The 21095-nt window shown below is 40.3% G+C and overlaps 1 protein-coding gene across 2 annotated transcripts in view; it reads left to right on the plus strand.

The window, feature by feature from the left end:
- LOC105563838 overlaps window positions 1–20261 on the plus strand; it is a 138616-nt gene extending 118355 nt beyond the window's left edge. The window contains exons 6-7 of one of the 2 annotated variants that reach the window (XR_001009074.1): window positions 19349–19934; window positions 20027–20261. Coding sequence is in view for 1 of the 2 variants with exons in the window: in XM_012015780.1 (XP_011871170.1) it covers window positions 19349–19518 (170 nt within the window). In the remaining variant the exon portion in view is untranslated. Of the gene's footprint in view, window positions 1–19348 lie in introns of both variants that reach the window. The other variant, XM_012015780.1, reaches the window with a different exon arrangement.
- The last annotated feature ends 834 nt before the right edge of the window (window positions 20262–21095 follow it).

Below are 21095 nucleotides of genomic sequence, written 5' to 3' on the forward strand. Positions count from 1 at the left end.
GTTGTCCCACGATTACACGATTTACAGGCTAAATTTTAAGAGAAACTTCTCTCTTTGTGAGAGTTTTTGAAACTTTACCGTACATGTTACTTGGAAAAGGTCAAAAAAATCTTCAAAACGCCATGTCGTCCCACGATTACATGATTTTCAGGTAATTAACAAAAAACAATCCTCTCTGTGTATACAAAATCGGCGGACGCAGCGATGTCGGCGCAAAACGACTACATAAAATGCAAAAGAACAATGTCGAGAACGATACAACGTAAAGTTACACCAAGACCAAATACATCTGAAAGTTTCTCGCCGCCAGAAGTAAGATTTATCTCCCCCCTTCCACTTCCTCCCAAAGGAGCTATTAAATAAATTTATGTCGATATCCCACGTCCCGGAGAAATCGGTCGTTGCTGGTAAATTCAATCCGTACCGGGGCGCACTCTCGTCGCCGCTAATCGTAGATCAACTTGACGAAATCGGATCGAAAACTTCGTCCCGAATACACACCGAGGGAGGGAAAATCTACCCCGAAAGCCCGGTGTGCAGGTCGCGACTAGGGCGAATCGTTTACGAGCGACCGGATGGTTCCTTCGGGAAGAGACGCGGTTCCCGGCATGCGCTCCATCGCGGTGGAGGAAACTCGCGTTTACGATTTACGTCGTTACGATTACAGGAGATTTCACGTCGGGCTGGAGTCGGCCGACAATATCCGGGCGAGGAGACGCGATAAAACTGCAACCGGGCGCTATATCGCATTCGGAGATCGGGGATTTCATCCACGCCGACGATGGCGTCGGTGCCTACTTACGGCCGTCGATACCGTTACTCCGCACTAAAAGAAGCGTAAACGTGGCATTAGGACTAGCGCGCGAGAGGGTACGCCCGCACCATTCGCTACCCCGTGCGCAATATACGCGCCGTCGTGTACCTCTTTTATGCCATCGCCGCGACGCTGACGTCGCTTCCTCTCGGCAGAACGAGATAAAATCCACTAAGATCCCGCGCCCTCGAGTCTTAACGCTCTCTCCTTCACCCGAGAATCGATTATTGGACCGCGAAAAATGGAGACTGTCAGACTGTCTCGAGACGAACTTCACTCGAGTTCCCTTTACCGAATCGCGATTACTAATATGATGTGACGAATATTGAACTAATTACAATCTGCCTACGTATTGAACCGTGATGTTCAAGCACGATGCTTCAGATGAGTTCTAATTAATTTTGTTGTCGACTATCTGTCTTGTGTTATGTTATTCCAAGGACTTATTTTTCGACAATTGTGGCAAAGGACGAAACAGTTTTTAATTGCACAAGGTTATATATACTTTTCTTTTGTATTGTAATAAACGTCGTATTGAATAGCTGATGAAATATTGTAAGAGAAAATAAGGAGCCGCAACCCCACGTATTATTACTTTTCTAAATTATAATATTCATTTATTTTAGAAAAATAAAAAGAGAAATAAAAAACATAAAAATGTAAGACACTTGCCTCACGATTTCTCCGCCGTTGCCCGATGCCTCCTAGGCCTGCTCTCAGAGTTCCTTGTTGCACTCATATAACACACACTCGCGAAAATGATCGATCGCGCGAAATTTCGGGCACTCCCGTACGCGATGTGAAATACCGCAAAACGCACGAAATATTATTAACAAATATCGCGTGACTTTCTGTCATACAAATTACTCAAACTAACAATTTGCATTTTTGATTCGGAAGAACAGGATAAATGGATAAATCACTTTTGAATTGGCGATGTAAAACGCAACGCGAGCATTGGAAGCATAATCTGCGATGATGCTAAAGAAGTAGTTGTTAGTCCGCAACGAAACGATATTTTACAATCTTTGCCGTGCAATCTAATCCTCGAAATAAATTATGTGAGCAAAACTTCCAGCGATAAATAGTTGTTATTAATTGCAACAGTTAATCGAGCTCATTTTCGATTACACTTACATAATGTAACGACGTGCAATAAGCGACTTTCTTTACTTCCTGCCCGTTCGAGTTGCGAAGAACGACAGAGCGAATTACAACGCGAACGCCGAAGTCGCGCAAATTTCTTTCTTTTTCCAGAAAATGGAACAGATTACGCGAAATCGATAGATAATTAAAAGCGCGGCGCGTAAACGAGATGTAACTGTGACAAAGTACCACGGTTTTACATTCATCTTTTAGGCAAATTAGTCTCATAAAATATCTATGTATACGTTGATAAAGAGCCGTCGCCTCAACACGCAATTCGTTTCTCATTGCAAGTTGTAGAAACTTAATAATTAATCGAAGAACGTTACTTGTTACTGATGAAGGTGTACAAGTCAATAGCGTTTTATCCATATATCCATCGCGATCGAGTCCTGGAAACCGATAACGCAAAAGTAATACCTACCACGCACGGAGCGACTCTCGCCACTGCCTGCTGGCACGTTCGGCGAGCGAGTGAGAGCGCGGCGACCTTCAGGTACACGATGGCACGCAAAAACACATACGTCACCGCGCCGAGTGGAAAAACAACAAAAAACGTTGAGAATTCGTTGTCCCTCCTACAAAATGGAAAATTCCGTACTTAGTATTGTATTTTACATTATTTTGTTCCGTGACTGTTACTACGTTTTGTGTATTACTCTGCGGACTTATTAGTATTGATTAAATTAACGATTAAATCTGCTCAATCGAGACTATGTTTCGAAACAAAAATTGTTGTCACTTAAGTTCTAATTACTAAGATTAGAGGTTTTGCCTCAATAGTTGGTGTATACAAATGTATATGTCTAAATTGCAAATCTTCATTTACTGTGAATCTAAAAGAGAAGTGAAGCACACCGCGCTTCGAGTGCTCCGAAACCAATCGGCATCGCGGAAAAGAGGCCTGAACTGTTCGATATTAACGTCATTCGCGCTGGTAACATCTCAATTTTAGAAAGGGATATAAAATAGTATTTTGCGATCTATTTAATGTTAAACTTTCAATTACTGATGATAAATTACTCATTTTACATAATTAAACCTTGACTGAACCTTTTAAGAAATATGTGCAAACAAGAATTCGGCTCATTACAATTTCTAAACGTATTCCTTACTTTAACCAAGATACATCACAAATCCGAGATGCGTTGGCGAGTGTATTTGCTCGACTGTAGTACGTACGGGGTGGACTCGTATCTCGGAGTTCGAAATAGTTGCTGTGTTGACACTGTTCGGCCGTGAAGATACGAGCAAATATAACGGAAATTGTACGCGACGGCGTGTACGTTCTTGAATTATTTTTAATGCAACTACGAAGCGAATGGAAAAGAAAAGCTTAACTATTATAAACAGATAAATGGATTGAAGGAATGAATCTACATTTTAAGTACGTAGCAGCAGTCTTTTGAAAATTGTACATTTGCGTCAACTTGTAACAAGAAAAATTGTTCTGTAATACTAAATTAAAAAATTGGGTATAAATTTTTTAATTAAATTTTATTTTATCTTTCCCAGATCTTTCTATTTTTTATAAAATTTTAATTATCGCAAATAATTCTTTGTAACAAAAATCCCGATATTTAAATGATATTTCTATTCAAACGATATTATTAAAGTTGAAAACATTCAAACTAGATCCTGAACATATGCCGGATCGCAGGTGAAACTTTAATAAATATAAATTAATTAATAAACGAAACAGTGAATCAATACGATTGAATAATTTCAAAATAAAGAGACGAGAAATGGATGGCTTGTACGCGACAAAAAGAGAAGAGCATATCCAGAGCGATTATAATTCATAAATCGTAGTGAGTTTCGAGTCGAGTCGAGCAATCGCACATATCCGTGGTTCCTTTTTTCCGATGAATTTGCATATCCGGTTGCGCTACCGGCTCACGAAAATTTGCATGGCCGGCTGCGCAGCCAGGTAATGGAATTGGTATGGCAGTCTATAATCCGCATTGAGATCGACCGTCTGCTCAACCCGAAAATCAAGCGGTCTACCCTCTACGATCGATACCGATAATAACGTGCACGCGGTATGACAATATGGCGAGGTCAGAAGATTAGAAATTCCATCGCATCCATATTCACTCAAGCAAAACCAATTAGACATAGTGCACGCATACGAGAAACTCAACTTTTGTAAACGGAATAAAATCCAGCTTGGGATCCGACGCGGATAAACGAACGACACACGCGTTGCAATAAGGAGAAATTAGTCTGCACTTTCTGTATCGAGAACATACTGTGATTAACGAGATCTCGGTCGTCACGCAACTAATAACTTCTCGTTGAATATTTCGTTTGGTATTCCAGTGAGCCCTTCATCCGATGAAAGAATCAGAGGAAAAACCTGATTGCGTGATCAGAAAAGGGTTGCGCCCTCGAGAAGCCAATATCCCCCGCTTCCCCAAAGTAAATTTCCAAGCGGGCGATATAAACAACGAGCAGATTAGAAATTCCGCTGTATCCATGTCCAATCATTTCTATGAAAGCGAAATGCCAGCGGGTGGTCGTTAATATTCATCTCCGGCTGCCGGCACTCTTTAGATTCGCTCTGTCCTCAGAATTGGAAAGGAATCGCAGCTCGATACGTCTCCAGTAAGAAGACAGCCCGCGCCTCTTTTTTTTTCGCCTCCGTGCTCCGAGTACCCGCCCTCGTCCTTTTCCTGCAAGAAATCGGCTCGCCTCCGCCCCATTGGCAGGATATACGTTTCGCATTATCGATGCGAAGCGAGTTCGCAGCCGCGCTCTCGAAGGTATCCCGGAATAGTAAGAAGTAAGCACCCCCGGGCGTGCGCGCGAATGTTGAAGTCTGCAAAGTGAGGAAAGGGCCGCGAAGAAGTGGCGGAAGAGTGTGAAGCGAAAGTTGGGCGCCGAAGGAAGGAAAGGCATTACGAAGGGAGAAAAGGAGACATGGTGGCACGGAGGGAGACTCTCTCTCTTTCTCTCTCTCTCTCTCTCTCCTCTCCCCTCCTCTCTCTCTCTCTCTCTCTCTCTCTCCCTCCCTCTCTCTCTCTCTCTCTCTCTCTCTCTTTCTCTCGACCCGTGAAGAGATTCGCTTCGATTAGTAAGTAAGTTGGCGACGTAAGTTCCATCTTGCCGAGCTTCGGATCTCGCTTCTTGGACATTCACGGGAAGTTTCTTCTTATTTCAATATCATTATGTACACTACAAATCGCGAAATACTGCATTAGAGAAGTTCAGCGGAGATACGGGAAGCAGCGAGAGCTACGCCCTTTCTTCCGCGGAGCATTAGGGCTCTACGATACTAATACTGCGCACTGCAGAATGTAATAACGATGATAAGAAAGAGGAACAAGTGTCAAGGCATCTATTAATGATACGCTCTACGGAAATTACTTGAAATTTCAAATTACCGTCACGAGACGAGGAGCCCGTGTAAGAGTATCGCAGAGAAGCATGAAAATGTAGCCTTGTCATTATACCTCGATGAAATGTGCGCTAATACGAAGCGCTTCGATGAGCACCATAGTTGCTCAATTTGCTAACTCGCACGGAAGCGAAGGAAAACAGACGAGACAGAACCCCCTTGCTCATTATTTCGACGAGTTTCTGTACGCAGATTCTCTTAGACTTTCTGTTTATTTCTACGTAAGAGATAACTCCAAACAGATACCGTTCGCACTGCCGGCGCGACAAATTATTATAAATTTATACTAAAATGACAAACACTTTTCTCTCACGCATGCATAATAAAGAACTTTTAAGTTTACATATGGAATAATATGGAAATATTTTCTCTAATGTTAGAGAAATGGTAGAATGTTCTATTACTTTTCTAATATTAGAGAATACGAAAAATAAAGCCAGGAAATTCCCTGTATTTCCAGTTATTGGTTTAATATAAACCTTTATATAAGTATTCTTTCATTTCATTAACAATTAAACTAATTGAGTTTTTAATGAGATCGGTTCTTAAATAGCGAGATCCTTGAAAGATCCGTGTCTCAGGAAGATATTCCGATATCATGAAAATTGAGATATACGACTTTCAGGACTACAGAAACATGGTTGGTCAAACATATAAAATTCTAATTAAGGATTGCATAGAAAAATATTCTCCTCGGATCCACATTCTTTTCTCCGGATCCCTCCTCTGGATAGAATTGCATGGTCTCGCGCTTGTCTGATAGTAATTCAATTCTTCATTCTAGCGAGAATTGTTAGAGAAATATAGAAGTGACTTTTATACAGACTGCTCCGATTTTACCAGCTATTGCAATTAAATTCATTTTGCCTGAATCAAATTAGGATTTATATTATTCTTTTAATTAAGCCGTATTATATCAATTATTTTATATTTTATTTAGCAAGAACAAGGAAACTTTGAGGAACCTTGAAAGTTCCTGTATTACTTCCATCCAATAGATCTAATCGACAGTTTTTGGTTTTAACGTGTCTTTTATATGTACCTTTTTATTTATTAATTATTAATTACTTTTTAATTAATTAATTACTAATTTAATTAATTAATCACTAAATACTATACTAATTATTTCACATTAAAATACAAAAGAATAATGTGAATTAATATTCCAACGTACAACATTAAATTGCTCGTCATAAATTAATATTTTTTTATTGAAAAATCCATTTAAAATATATAATTTTTTATTGAAAAATATGTATATGTAAAACAAGTAGAATGAATATATATTTAAAATAAATAGATTCTTATGAAAATAATTACACATGTGTGTATCTAACAATCAAAGTAAATGTAAGATACACACGCCCTTCAGTGTAACTTATTACGTATGCGAGAACAAATAGTTTCCTGATTCAAGACTCGATTGTTCAAGTCGAAGTCAATGAGATTTTGAGAAATTTTATAGTCAAAGATTTTGTGACATCAGATCTATCATTTTTTTAAATGTTTTAGTAAACATTTTAGTAGATTCCGTCTGGTTGGCACTTGTCTGACTTTAGAATATAATCAAGACACTTTTCATTCAAAAATTATTAATATCTCTCTGATATTAGGATAGCAATTTGATCCACCTTGTGTTTTATAAATACTTATACATTTTAATTACATTCAATCATTCCGAGACCAATTTTTTTCGTGCCATTGGGCCCAATTGTTGAAAGCTAAAGACTCATCAAATGAGTTATCACACGTGTAATTTCTGGTATGTATATAAACTATTTAAACTGTCCAAACTATTTTAATAGTCTTCATATCCTGGAATAACAGGATCTGGAAATAGTTGTTATAAATAGAGAAAGTCTTCTATTATGAGATAGGAGTTCAATACGAGGTAGCAGTTTGTTATAAATAGAGAAAGTCTTCTATCATGAGATAGGAGTTCAATACGAGGTAGCAAGTTTTTATCATCCAAATTCAATCACAAATCTATTTTCGCAACGATTACACGATCTAACAATCAACTTTCCACTAAACAGATTTCACTCCAAGGGCAATAAATGCCTATTAATCTAGCAGAAACCCCGCTATCTCATATTAGAAGCCTGTCTCATAACAAGGAACGTTCGTCTACATATAAAAATAGATTAAAACTTAAGAAGTGAAATATACTCGTTTGCAATAATAATCTTTGTTGAAAAGGTTCGTCTAAAATGTCCCATAATTTGCACTTACTTACATGTGATAATTAATTTTGCGCAAGAAATATATCACGCATGCAAAAAATACAATACGTGAATAACCTCACGGAAAAAACTGATTTAGTTGATTCAGCAAATCTATAGTTTGCTGAACAAAATTAAACGTTTTAAAGAAGTAAATTTGCTAATGCAGCAAAGAAGTCGTGTGTAAGAGCAATCGTTACTTTGTTCATAAAACAAATCGATTTTTGTTGAAATTATCTTAGTTACTGCAACAAATCATTTTCGCTAAGTGCGAGACGTAGCTAGCGCCAGCCTCTAAGTAGTTCGCCGACCGCCGCTAGGCCGCGCATGGTATCGGCCAAAACTCGTAATCAAAATTCAGTCTCGTAGGGTATAAAGGGAGGCGTGGAAGCCAGGTCAGGTATCGCATATTGCGATCGCCACAATAATGACAGAGTAAATGTTTTAATGAGCATTACTTTACCTAATTTTAATTGTTGGCGTAACTAATAATTTTGCTATAATAGGATTTATTAATGCACCTAATTTTCTTTTATGTAACAGCAAAAAAATTAGTTACATGTACCAAGCTATTTTTTCCATTGGTGTAGTAAAGAATCATCTTTGCTCTACTAACAAATCTACCGTGCTGTAACATCAAATTTTATTAGATATAATTACTAATCCTATGCAGCTTTGCGATTTGATTACTGCAACATAGCAAACTGGCTGTCCGTATATTACGGCGGTAAATTTGCTAGACTAGCAGGGTTTTTGATTGTCATAGCAAATCTTTTTTTTCCGTGCTCGCTCGCGCTTTTCTTAGACCTCTACCTTCTCTGAGGATGTCGGGACTGCCGCACAGGTACACCACTCGCGAAAACACTCGCGCGTAATTACGATCGCGCGAGCGCGAGCTAGTTATGGAAATAACTCTTTCTCGCGCGATACTTTGTACGGCACTCTAAAAAACGAGACGCGACGAACCGTCCGCGGTTTGCTCATACACTCAGTGGCGACTTGCCGGTGAGAACAGACGCACTATCCACTGGATAGTGTCCAATGCATAAAATACGTAAGCCACGTAAAAGCCATCGAACAGCTCGTGGTAATGCAACGTCTCTGGTAAGCTCGCCTCCTGTCGTCAGGCTTTCCGATCCTCGGGGTACCGAGCTCTACCGCCACATTAAGGTATAATCCGCGAGAAAATATGCAAGATATATACACGAACGCGAATACCGCTACAGAAATAATTGCTACAAAACAATAATTACCATGCTCTCTTAAAGCCTGTGGACACGACGCTAGAACTTGGTCCTTGTGGTCCAATCAACTTGCGGTTTTTATGGAAAAGCTACATATTCCTCGAAAGTTGGACCAAGTTCTAGCACCGTGGACACAGGCCTTTGGGCCGATCTCTGCTTCGAATGAGAATAAATTGTGCCAAGTATGTAAATATGTACGTATGTACATACTTCAATAAAGAATTATTGTCACGATATGAATTATTATCGGTCGTAACTAACCGCTTATAATAATAATGTTACAATTAAGTGGTTTTTTAATTATAATTATAAGTACAATTGTAATTAAGAAACCACAATGTCGTATCTCTCTTTTAATATTCGCTATCAAATTTCGCAAGATGATACACGAAATTTGCGTCTCTATTTGCTTGGATGTCAATATGCAGATGTAACACGACAGTCTTGCGTAAACGCAACGGCACGCTGTATGCCACAAGTGTTAAAATCCTACGCGTTGTATCCCGCATAATCAAATACCGAGGCAGATTGTTTCAAAATATTTAATACTTTGTGAGGCATAAAGTGTCTACGATGTATTAATTTCTTGTGTTTCTCGGACTCCACATTTTGATTCATATTGTCATTAAATCTAATTTAAAAGCTGTTCCTTATTTGTTATTGGAAAAATTACATTGAATCAGTTTGTTATGCTAAATAATTTCGTGTCTCGGGAGAAATTTTAATAAGCCGTAAAGGCAAAATTCAACTGCAAATTAATTGAAGCTGTACGCGTCCTAATTGTCAGAACGCGATTATTTTTATGTTCCTTTGATATAAGTGCACGATCTCTCGCTTTAAAAAGTTCTTTGTTTGAAAATGTATTTTGCAGATTTTATGGTAAAATCATATTAAAATGCAAGCACGATACACACAGTCAAATGTAAAATATATAACGCTTGTGTTCGTCGGCTATTGAAACATAATGAAAAGAATTAAATTTTATACCGTATACCTTTTGTATATGTAATAGCCACATCAATATTGATCTATAAATACCGTATGCTTAATTATTGACGGAAATTATATTAATGATGAATTCATCAGCGCTTATCAATTATGTACCGCGTGTTAATATGCATCCTCGATTCATGATTATTTATATGAGAATAAATAACGTTGTGAAAATGTTGGCGGAAAATGTAAAAATTATCATATTAATGGCATATGTTTCGCAGTAACGCTTTGTAATACAGATTAGTTGCGCTTCCCCTTTACGTAAGAACGCAATTAGTTTTTCGATTTCGACGAGAGGCGCATCTGAAATGTATTTCAAATTTACTTTCTTCGATACAAGAGCTCGTCATCATATTGATTCCCCGTTTCAATCAGCAGGATTTTTTCTTCTTCAGCATAAAAGTTTCATTTGCATGCAAATAATGGCGTCTGTGGCGCAGTTCCGGTCCTTTGTCTTGCTTTACTATCGGTTCAGGTGCAAATTCGCGACAGTCTAATTCCATCGACTACAAATTGCGTAGAGCCGGCAAGTACGGAAGCGTATGATATTTGCGTATATACAGATTATTCCAATCCCCCCCTTTTGCCTTACAATTTTACATCCACCAATTTCACGTCGATTCTTCTCCGACGAAGATCTAATTGCACACTACACGTCTTCGCGAATCTTTAATACCCAACGTAATAATATCCATAAAATGCAGTCTCTTTCAAAATGAAGGGAGAGATGTGTGATCTAACAAAAATTTAACGCAAGCCATTGCAATAGATCGCTGTCAAAACGAGAGGGGGGGGAAGGAAAATGTATATGTGAGAGATTTGATATAAACCGCGTGGGGGATGCACGATGAAATCTGCATGTTTTGACAATCAGAACGAAACGGTTTCAAGTACCTCGCGGATTGGCAATTTGATTGAACGTGGAAATGAGTTATCAGAAATGGAAATCAAATTTCGAAGCAGGAAACGGTAGATACGATCCAAAATCGACTGGTATAAGTTCGTTGCGCGCGCGATGCAATATATCCCGCTTTATCTGATGGCGCGATCATCCTTTGCGACAATCACATGTTGTAAGCACTAACTAGATCATACATATTCATGACGAAGTACTTCATTTGTTTGCTTTCATTATACTTCATTCCGTAAAAACCTTTTATCAGTCTCTGTTTCGTTACGCTTTGTGACGGTACTCGCTGGCGCCGTGGATATATCTTTATTACGGCGTGCCGTATTAAAAGTAATAAAAGAGGAATATTATCCATTTTAAAGCATAGATTTTAACGGAGTGAAAATATATCAGGAGCTGAAACATTAATAGATAGTACTTTATGCGCCGATAAAACATTAATAAACTACGCAAAATATAATATCTGCAGAACTGCAGGCAGAAATATTATAATGTCGCGTGTATTTTGCCGCGAAGAAACTTATATCATCCGCCGGTAATTAATATACGGTCGTGCAATCATTGCCATTAAGTATAATAAATAACGGAAAAAACACCCGGCGCAACATTTCGCTTAATTTAATGACAGTAGTGTTCTTTACGTTGCTAATATCTCAATACCTTCTTCTTCTTTTTCCTCGTGAATTAGGCCCGTTTTATCCATTTCGTTCTGGTACTTTGAACATTTGGATTTATACTTCATCTTCGGTAGGCTGCTAACCTTGCCGAAGGAAACCTCCAATCCGGAGGACTACATCCCTAAACTTCCCTTCGGAAGATTCCGAAAACACCAGGCGGTATCCGTGAATTTGAACTCGGATCTTTTCGTTCATTTGCTTCCTAAGCAGCGCACATTTCTCTGCGCCACACTCGCCACTATTTCGAATATCCTAATTCCTTTATGATTATTCTGAAAGATGTTCGTAAGGGAACGCTCGAGTGGTTCCACGCTTTTGCACCTTTTGCACCTAGAGCCATCAGTTCACGGAAACATTTGTGTAATATACAAATTACGGGTCTTTTGTGTACAGACAGCATCTCACTATTCGGACTAAATCAGGGAACGGCATGGAATTATTGAAACTAAATTTAGAAGCCTGACAAAAATCTATTTACTTAAATAAGTTATAGGTCAGGTAAGTGGATAGATTTCTTTTTAGACTTTTGTTTTCTTCTAAACTTAGTTTTCTTGATAACATGCTGTTCTTTGATTTAGTGCGAATAGTGACTCTCTCTCTCTCTCTCTCTCTCTCTCTCTCTCTCTCTCTCTCTCTCTCTCTCTCTCTCTCTCTCTCTCTCTCTCTGTTCGCGTAAATCTTATAATTTCCGTATTACACACAGATATTTTCACGAATTGACGGTTTTAGATGCAAAAGTACAAAAGGTGCAAAATCACCCCAGCATCCCCTTAATTTTCAATGTAATTGTGTGATTGCGCCATTTCGGCTTCGGACTGTGTTTCAAGACCGACAGTGACAGCGTGTAGTTTGCTGGTCCGAGAATGTCTAAACAAATTCGCGCGAATATTATTGGGCACGAAAGATCCAGCCGGACCAATATTGGCACATCTCCATTTACCTGACTGTTTATTACAACCGTTGTGACTCACCCACAAGAGAACAACTTGTCTCGCGTAAAAAAAAGGCAATTACACGCTTAGCTGTTGAAACTATTGTGAAGAGAACTATCGACGAGTGACGCTGATGGAGAACGATGCCATCCCCCCCGTTTGTTTCGCCCGTGTCACGTCCCGATCGCGAACCCCTTTTCCTTTGATTCAGCGTGTTTACCTAGGCGGATTCAGCGACGTATAACATTGTAATCTGTTATACGTGGCGTCGAATGCGTTATGACAGAGGGACGGCGATGCGTCCGGCCTCCCCTTTGGCCACGTACGAGAGGGGGTGGACGTCGCTAACGGCGCTGCGGCACCGGAGAAATTTCAGGCTTCGGGGAGTCGACGTTTCCGACTCGACGCGACCCGACAAATAATTGGCCGTCCGCCAAATGCCGGCTCTACACGTGCTAAATGTCACGTTAGGCGAAGTCGTCGTCGGGAAAGGGACGCGCCGCGCCGCGACGACGGATTTCGCTTGTGATTTTCGCCCGCGCCGCGTTGCGACAGCGGACATGTGGCGATGGACATGTAATTCGCGCGATGGCGTGCCGAAAGCAATAGTCGGCGGTACAATAGTCGGCAATAGTTCGCGCACTACTACTACTTTTGGCTCATTGTCGCATGGGGAACGCGGGTCGACGACCGTGTCCGTCGTTGACGGTGAACGACGCTTCTTACACTTGTTTACGGTTACCCTTCACGAAAATAATATATGTTTATAAGAAGCTTGTTTAAATGTTGAGTCAATGTTTTATTTGGGTTTTGTAACATTTATTGAATTGTTCGTGAGATATAAATTTAAACGTGGAGTTGTTTGTGACATGTTCAAATTGCGTTTAATGATACAATGTCAAACGTGTCCATTATAATTTTCTAAGTGGCTGTAAAATGTTATTGTTAATAAAGAAGTAACCAAGTGTTTGCAACGTACTTCCAAAACGGTGTAACCATCAATAAAACTCTCCATAAACAGTGTAACTGTCGATAAAACTCTTCATAAATAAATATAAACATCATCTCTCACTTAAAATTTTCGCCTGGGTACCGTCAGCGTAATTTGTGATCAGTCGGCGGGAAGCTGTTATTTGTAAAACCGCGACAGTTTGCAGTACACTCGCGATATCCGATTCATTTTGCTACGTTTTGTTATTTGAGGATTTCTGCTTTTCAAGGGGATCCTAAAGCCGCTGGCGAACTCGATCAGGGTCGATAAGATAGGAGGCGGAATTAAAAACGTCAATTACCGATATTTTTAATTCCAAGTGTAAAGTTTTTAATTCGGTCCGAGAAATTTATAGCCAACTTTTACGAAAAAGCAGCAATTTTATTAGCTACACATTGCTCAGACCGAGATTTTGGATCGAATTCTAGCTTCGTCAACGCCATGGCTTTACTGCGTGTTTCAACTGTTTCATTGTTTTACGTGAACTTTTTTATTGAACAATTAAATGTTTCGAGTCGCACGGGGACGTTCACCAAATTGTATAAGTATTGTAATATCGCCGACCGTCTAATTCGCTATTATAATGCAATAATGATTAAATGGGGCGACGGTTCGCGGTTTAATTGAGTAACGGGTTAAGCACACACAGGTGCAATTTACACGAGCTAAGTGAACCGTAACGAAGGTAGCCCATCGAATCAAGTGCTTCGGAGGTCGATTGACGAGAGGCGAGCGAACGTGTCGTTAACAAAGTAATTTTTCAAACGAGCAAGCATTATTCCTGAGTTAAGCCGATGAGGGGGTTTATCGAACGTGCACGTCGGCAAAACAAATGGCTATTCGGCGTGTATGCACATAATTCTCCTATGTTCTATTTGCGAAATGCACTGTTTGAGCGCACGATGTATACGCGTCCACGTCAGACGGAGAGGCAGTAATTATCCGTCTCCAGCAAATGAGATAATTTTTCCGAGCGTCATGCGAGACGTCATTATTCCTATAATTAAAAGTCGAGCGCCTAATTTGCAACGACTCTATAATTTTCCCAATTATCCCGGGAGGCAGGTCCCTCCTTGTGGTTATGCATACTCGATCGCTGACCTCTCCCGTCCGTTTAGTAATATTCAATATTTCACGTGCCTCGCGAGTAATTCTGACGTGCCCCTGCCAGACCTCGTAAAAACTTTATTCGCGGACGTGGACGTCGCAATGACATCGTCTTGTATCTCAGAAGGTAGGGAGGTAATATCCGTTCAGTCCGCAGCGGTAATGCGAGAAAACTTCTACTGGGTACACTTTCGTAAAAATTGACGCTTTTACCATAGACACGGTAAAACTGACGGATCTGGGGGGGGGGGAACTTTTCTATTTCGAAATAACGTTAACCTGTTGTAATGTTAACAAACCAGTAGCAAGAACAATAATTTTAACTTCTCTAATAATTTTGTACACAGACTACTTGATAATTTACAGAATAATTGAGAAGGGTCCAAATCCGGGACCGAAACGTTGTAATGTGTTTTTGAAATAGAAACATTGGTGTGGGTTGTTTAAAAATTACATATCATTGATTTTGAACTTATACTGGCAAGGTTAAATTTATCTGTGAATAATTTTAGCCTTGCCAGCGAATAATTAACAGGTGTAAAAGTTCTTGTGGTCGACATGCCTGGCTACCGAATTTTTTTATTGAACACAACGTTCCGACCGTTTGAGTCGTGATCCTTTTCAAGTACTTATATAATCCAACTCACATATTAACCGCCCCGATGGGAAAATGTCTCAAATATTGTGTAATAATTGCATCATCCAACAGGAGGAAATTTCACAATGATTGCATTAAAGTGATTCGCCAAAACGCAGTGGGTTTGTAGGAACACAATTTCCGAATGGTATTTGGCTAAAAAACGACAATGAAACAATTATTTCGATATTTAGAAGTAAAATTGCCAGCAACGCAGTTACGTGTAATAAATGTTTAAAAAAGATTTAGCGTGGGACAACACGGCATTTTGAAGAGCTTCATGAGAGTTTTTGAAAGTTCGCCATACATTTTACCAGTAAAATATACACTAAGGGCAATTGCTAGTGAAATGTATGGTAACATTTCCAAAAACTCTCATTCTTTGAAATGCCCTGTTATTGCCCTATTTTCAGGATAAACGTTAAGAGAAAATTCCCCCCCGTGCAATAAAGAGATTTCGATAGCCAGTCGTGTTGACTAAAACAACTCTCATTTCCGAAAATTATAACATACCTCGGAGATTGTCCTCACGAGGAAGGAGCAAAGTTAAACGAGAGGAACCGAGTGCGCTTTGTAGAAACAGCTAAATCACCTTGCGTTCTCTATGTGACATTATTTTTATCGAACGTAGATCTGTCTTGGATCTAAGTAAATTGTGCAGTAACAATTGTTTTGTAATATTAGCACATAAACTGCCAACTTAAAGATATATCGAAAATAAAAAAAGAACTTGTTTTCAAAGTATCACCGAAAAATTACGTTCGATCATCCATATATATTATACTAGATATTTCCTGATTTATTAACGATCGCTGCTCGAAGCAGGAGAGCTCGATGGCGTGTGGCGAAAGCATGAGGAAAATACGAGTCGCGATGCACGTACGACGAAGAGTCGTAAACCATCAGCCGTAAAGCCCAAGCATTTACGGACGCGTCGCACACTGGAATCAGAGTCTTTTCACGAGAAACTTTTTCACACCGCACTCACAGCTACAACATTTCATTCAGAAAAATCACAGCTGCGATGATGAATTAAGACCGAATTTATCACAAATCGTGCAGTACATGGTTGTTTATGCATAAGCGTGTAAGTAAAAATATGTACGTGCGAAAACTTCAATTGGCACCATAAAATTTTACTTCTCTTTCTTTTCTCTCGACTATAGAACAAGAGATACGCTCCACAATTTGTTGTAAGTTTCTATTTTGTTCTCGAAATTTAATTATTACAAATCTGCTATGATCAAATTTGCGACGAGAAATACGTAGCGTTGAAATACATAACGTTTTTCTACGCGTGTGTTTTATTACAAACCTGATATAATGACACACTAAAATGATATCTAATTGGATTAAGGGACCTATAGTGCAGATCGCGATGTCACTCGCAGTAGTACGAAAAAGGTTGAGATCAAGTGGGATCCTACGAGTCGTTCTCTTGTCCGACGTAATAACGAAATATAATAAATAGCATGTTGTTACCGGCCCTGGCAAACCTCCAGGCTGTTGCCGACATGAATCGTTGTCGAAGGCCATATAAGCTCAGGGAACAATAACATTTGACCTCATCGAAAATGTAACGGACGAGAGACAATATTACACCAGCAGATTTTGCTATTAAAACAATTGGGATTTGAACGTCTTTTCCAAGTAAAATACCGAGCCGGCTAACGACGTAACGGAGACTCTATTTACGTTAATATAAAACTGTCATTTTTTTCTTTCAATCTATCCTTCTATAGTTTCGCGTCTTGTTACGAGAATCCAAGTACATCTTAGAGACACTTTCTCACTTTTGATATAGCGATACGTGCAGGCTAAATCGACTTTCCATTATTCACGTCGACGTATTAATCTCACGAGTGCCATTTTTTTTCTCGTTCTCATAAATAGAAGTGGTACTGTCCCCAACAGGTTTATTAATCCGATGAGCCACGAGTGTAAAAATACGCAGCTGAGTGTCGGTAGATTTATCATGTCAGCGGTGGGACGAAGACGAATTGTCCCGTAACAATTAATGACTGTTACTCCTCCGCGATAACGAAAGCATTCGGGGAAAAGCATCATTGAGAGCGGTCGCAATACATCGTGCGATCATTAATAAAACAAGTTCAATTCGGATCGAAATGAACACAATTAGAGAGTTAAAGTGGAAAAATATATACACAAAATGGCGCTTTAATAGCGGCGGACTTTCGAACCCTCGAGTCTGATGTGAACGTGGAGAAATTGTCATTAATAACAACATATGTACATATCTCATAATAGCGGACTCTCCCGTGTGTTATATTGCACATAAAATTAAATGTCGCAATGAATAATGTTTATATTACATGTGCATTTCAATTTAATTGGATTTGTAACTGATCAAGCGTAAAAAACTTTTTAAATTGCGAGATTACCTTTGAAATCCAGTCGTTGACTTAAATCCTGTAAAAAATCCCTCTCATTTCCATTATAATTCGAGTAATTCTTTCGCTGCTTCGGTTATCTGTAAATTGATTAGCAAAGTCTTTTTAAAGTCGACTTTAACTGATGCGTAAAGCCGATTAAAACGCAACATCGGAAACTTGTTAATCTCGTTAGAAAAGTGCAGATAGTAGGCGGCGGTACAGCTGAATTATGATCCGCGAAAAGAAGGGCGAAATTACAACGACTATAACTAGAGTTCGCGCTCGTTTCAGGCTTCACAGGCGCGACCGTTCAAATTATTTCCTCGTTCTAGAGAAATTACTATCGTGCACTTTTTGCCGAGGTTCTTTGCATCTTCCTGCCAACGTTATCCGACGGCGACCGGCACGGCCCTTCCGGTAATTTGCTTTTTCCCCTCCCGGTTTGCTTGGCTCCTTTCTCCACAGTGGTGCCCACCGCTCTTCTTCTTTCTTGAAAATTTAATCGCGGAGCCGCGACGTCGCCTTTAATGCGATTCTTCGCCGCGTTCCTCCTTTTACCTTGCCTCGTTTTACCCAAGTTTTATTTCATGCCGTCGACATCCGCCGACGCGAGACTTTCTAAAAGAGCCATCCGCGTCCGTTGCGGTTAATAACGGCAACCTTTTCCCGCGGACACTCGCTAGATCTTAAGGAACGGGGGGAGGGGAAAAAGACACCGGTGCGTGTCTCGGTATTGCAGAGCATCGGTTAAATATCGCCAGCGCCGCCGGTAGGGCGTCGGGATAAATCGGTTTTCGATATTAACGAATGCTATTCCGACGATTGGTTAGCGAAATTAAATACGTCCCCCGGTTCGGGGCGGAATCGCGGTCTAAATTTTGCAATCGTAAGCTAGGCTCCAGGAACCAATTTCGACTTCTACATTCAATTTCGTCTTACTTCAACTCTTCGTTCAAATACGTTAACGTTTTAAGAACGCTCACAACGACGAACGGAGCGTATAATATGATACCCAGCCAGTCGTGAAATTACGAGATACTACAAGAGATTCTGAATCGTAATTTTTATGAAAAATCTCATCTTGGATAATCGCGAACGTAACATGACGAAGGCGTGCTTGTCCTACGCGAGACTCCACTTGACTTCATGAAGCGCGTAATCAGCATTTACTGCCGACGTCATCCGATTTTAGGGATGACACAATTACTAATTGTACCACAGTTTAAATAGGAATCGTGAATAATAATAGAAATAACCTTTTTTTTTAAAAAAAAAACAGGTAACAAAAGACGCCGAGTACAAGCGCCATCCAATCAAGTGTTATGTAATTTAAATTATTTGGATATATTTTGTTGGGAAACGAATACATTTTTTATTTAAAACAACGCGACTGGGATCATCGTCGGGGTGGCTCGAAAGAGAAAACGGATATCCAAGTTGAGTTTTCATTCTAACTCACATCTAGCCGTATTTTTAATGCTCACGGACGAAATCAACAACTCAAATTACTGTCTGCCCGTTTCACTTCGAATCAAATTACTTAGCCGCCGGCGGTAAATAGGGTCGTAATTGCGAAGGAAACTTCTCAAAAGATGCTCAAGTTCGGAGAAACTTTCTTAGGCTCGTTCTCAAATTTACATTTTCCGCGTTCTAGCGAGGGAGACTTTGCCGGTCTACGACGACTTTTACCGATGCAGTGCCATCACCCCGGTATAATTAAACTTGTCGCATATCCTTTCGGAACATCGTATCTATTACTCGGGAATGGAGCGGTCCCGGCTACTTGGCGATCCGTGTCGACACGTTTCATAAAATTTCATTACCTCCTCGCGACAGTTATCGCGGTTCTTTAACGCAGGACTTACTTTCTGTTGAGCAGGAGCGAACGGATGCGCCGGACAGAATTGGCCCTGGAATGGTAATCGCGGCGCGGCGATAACAATGGCTATCGTGGCGGCCACCCTGTTCCTGATGATGACATCGCTGACGATGACGGTGCCGCCGATAACGAATGTACTGCCGAGGTGCGAGCCGACGGTTAGCAGGTAGCTCGCGGGCACCCACCACGAAGATATCGCTACCACTGTCTGATCCGATTACGTCGTCCATGTAAAACCTAGTAGTCTAGGGCTTCCAGTTATATATGTTACTATGTATAGAATAGATAGTCGAATAACGATGATTTTTATTCTCGAGGAGCCTATGAAACGGAAAGGAGGAATTGGTGAAACGCTGGGGGCGGATCGACGCGGGACTACGTGTAATTCATATACCGTTACTTTTCAACATGTTGTCTTTTTCATGTAAATTGTTGATCACTAATAAGAAAACGAATGAAAAGTAGATGAGCGTCCGTTGAGAATTGAGACGTAGGCGGGAATAATGGCCGCTCGAGGGCGACGAGGTGACCGTGAGATTATTGCGAACCCGATGGGATCGGCTTCGCGAGCGATCGGGATTAGAAGGTAATGCAAAAATGCTTCAGTGACGAGGGAGCGGAGAGGAAGACGACGGCGATTACGATTTCCGTTACGTTCTGATATTCATTTTCCGACAGAGCACACGACGAGGGCTATAAACGCGATATTTATTAGTGACCGGAGTGTTCACCAAGTGTCAAATATAGATTATACAGGGGTAACTACATGATAACTGATATAATAATGTTAGCGCAGTAACGAGCGGCGTTCTGCTCAATATTCGCTCCTTTTATGATGTCTAACGGAAGATGCATCATAGGTACCGATTTGTAATCTGTACAAATTGTAATAAATTATAATACGAACCGTAAACGCCATGGTGTGTCGCATTATTGCCGCGTGTCGCGCGCACGTCGCCCCGTAACACTTTATTTCCTCCCCGTCGAGAAAATAAGATCAATTCAAACGCCAGGTAAGTACGGTCTCACCTTTTTCAACTTACATTTTAGTAGCGGAATTGTCGACGTATATTCCACCGCGTGTTTCCTCCCGGCGTTTCTCATAAAACTATACACACTTATACACGTGCAAGCGCTCGCAGTCGGAGAATAAACCGGTATAATTTCCGACTCATGTGCTCTTAAAACTAAGTTCCTAATCCAGAGGAGGTGCTTTTAAACTTTTATACCTTCAAAGCGAGTTAATATTGATCCATCCGTTTCGCGCGAGTACGCGCGCGTTTGCACCGAGTACTCTTGGTCTTCGGCACGGCTTAGCATAAAAATAATTATCATCCGTCTGCGCTAGCGCACCCCCCCCTCTCTCTCTCTCTCTCTGTCTCGCTTCTGCGAAACCGTTTCTGTATCCCCGCTTTCGCGTTCGCAGAAACGTTTTAACCTTTACGACTATCCGTGTCAATTCTATGGGAGGATTCTAATTGGACCAATCTCAGTTCGGATCGAAGTGGCTGACATTTAAAAGCACTTCTGCCTCATCAAGCGGGAGTGCGCAAAGTCTCGGTCATTATGCGATATGGGAACGCGAGGCTACCTGGTCAGTTTCGAGAGACCTAAACCTGACTTGGGGATTTCCAGATTGAGAATACGCGAGTCTTCTTACTGTTAGAGCTTATCAGTGCAAACTCGAAAGTGAAACAAGCAAAGAGACGAAATGAAAGCGACAAGTTTTCCTCGGTTTGTATTATTT

Source organism: Vollenhovia emeryi, unplaced genomic scaffold, assembly GCF_000949405.1.
Source record: "Vollenhovia emeryi isolate VEMERY1.0 unplaced genomic scaffold, V.emery_V1.0 DF939170.1, whole genome shotgun sequence".
Taxonomy (NCBI): domain Eukaryota; kingdom Metazoa; phylum Arthropoda; class Insecta; order Hymenoptera; family Formicidae; genus Vollenhovia; species Vollenhovia emeryi.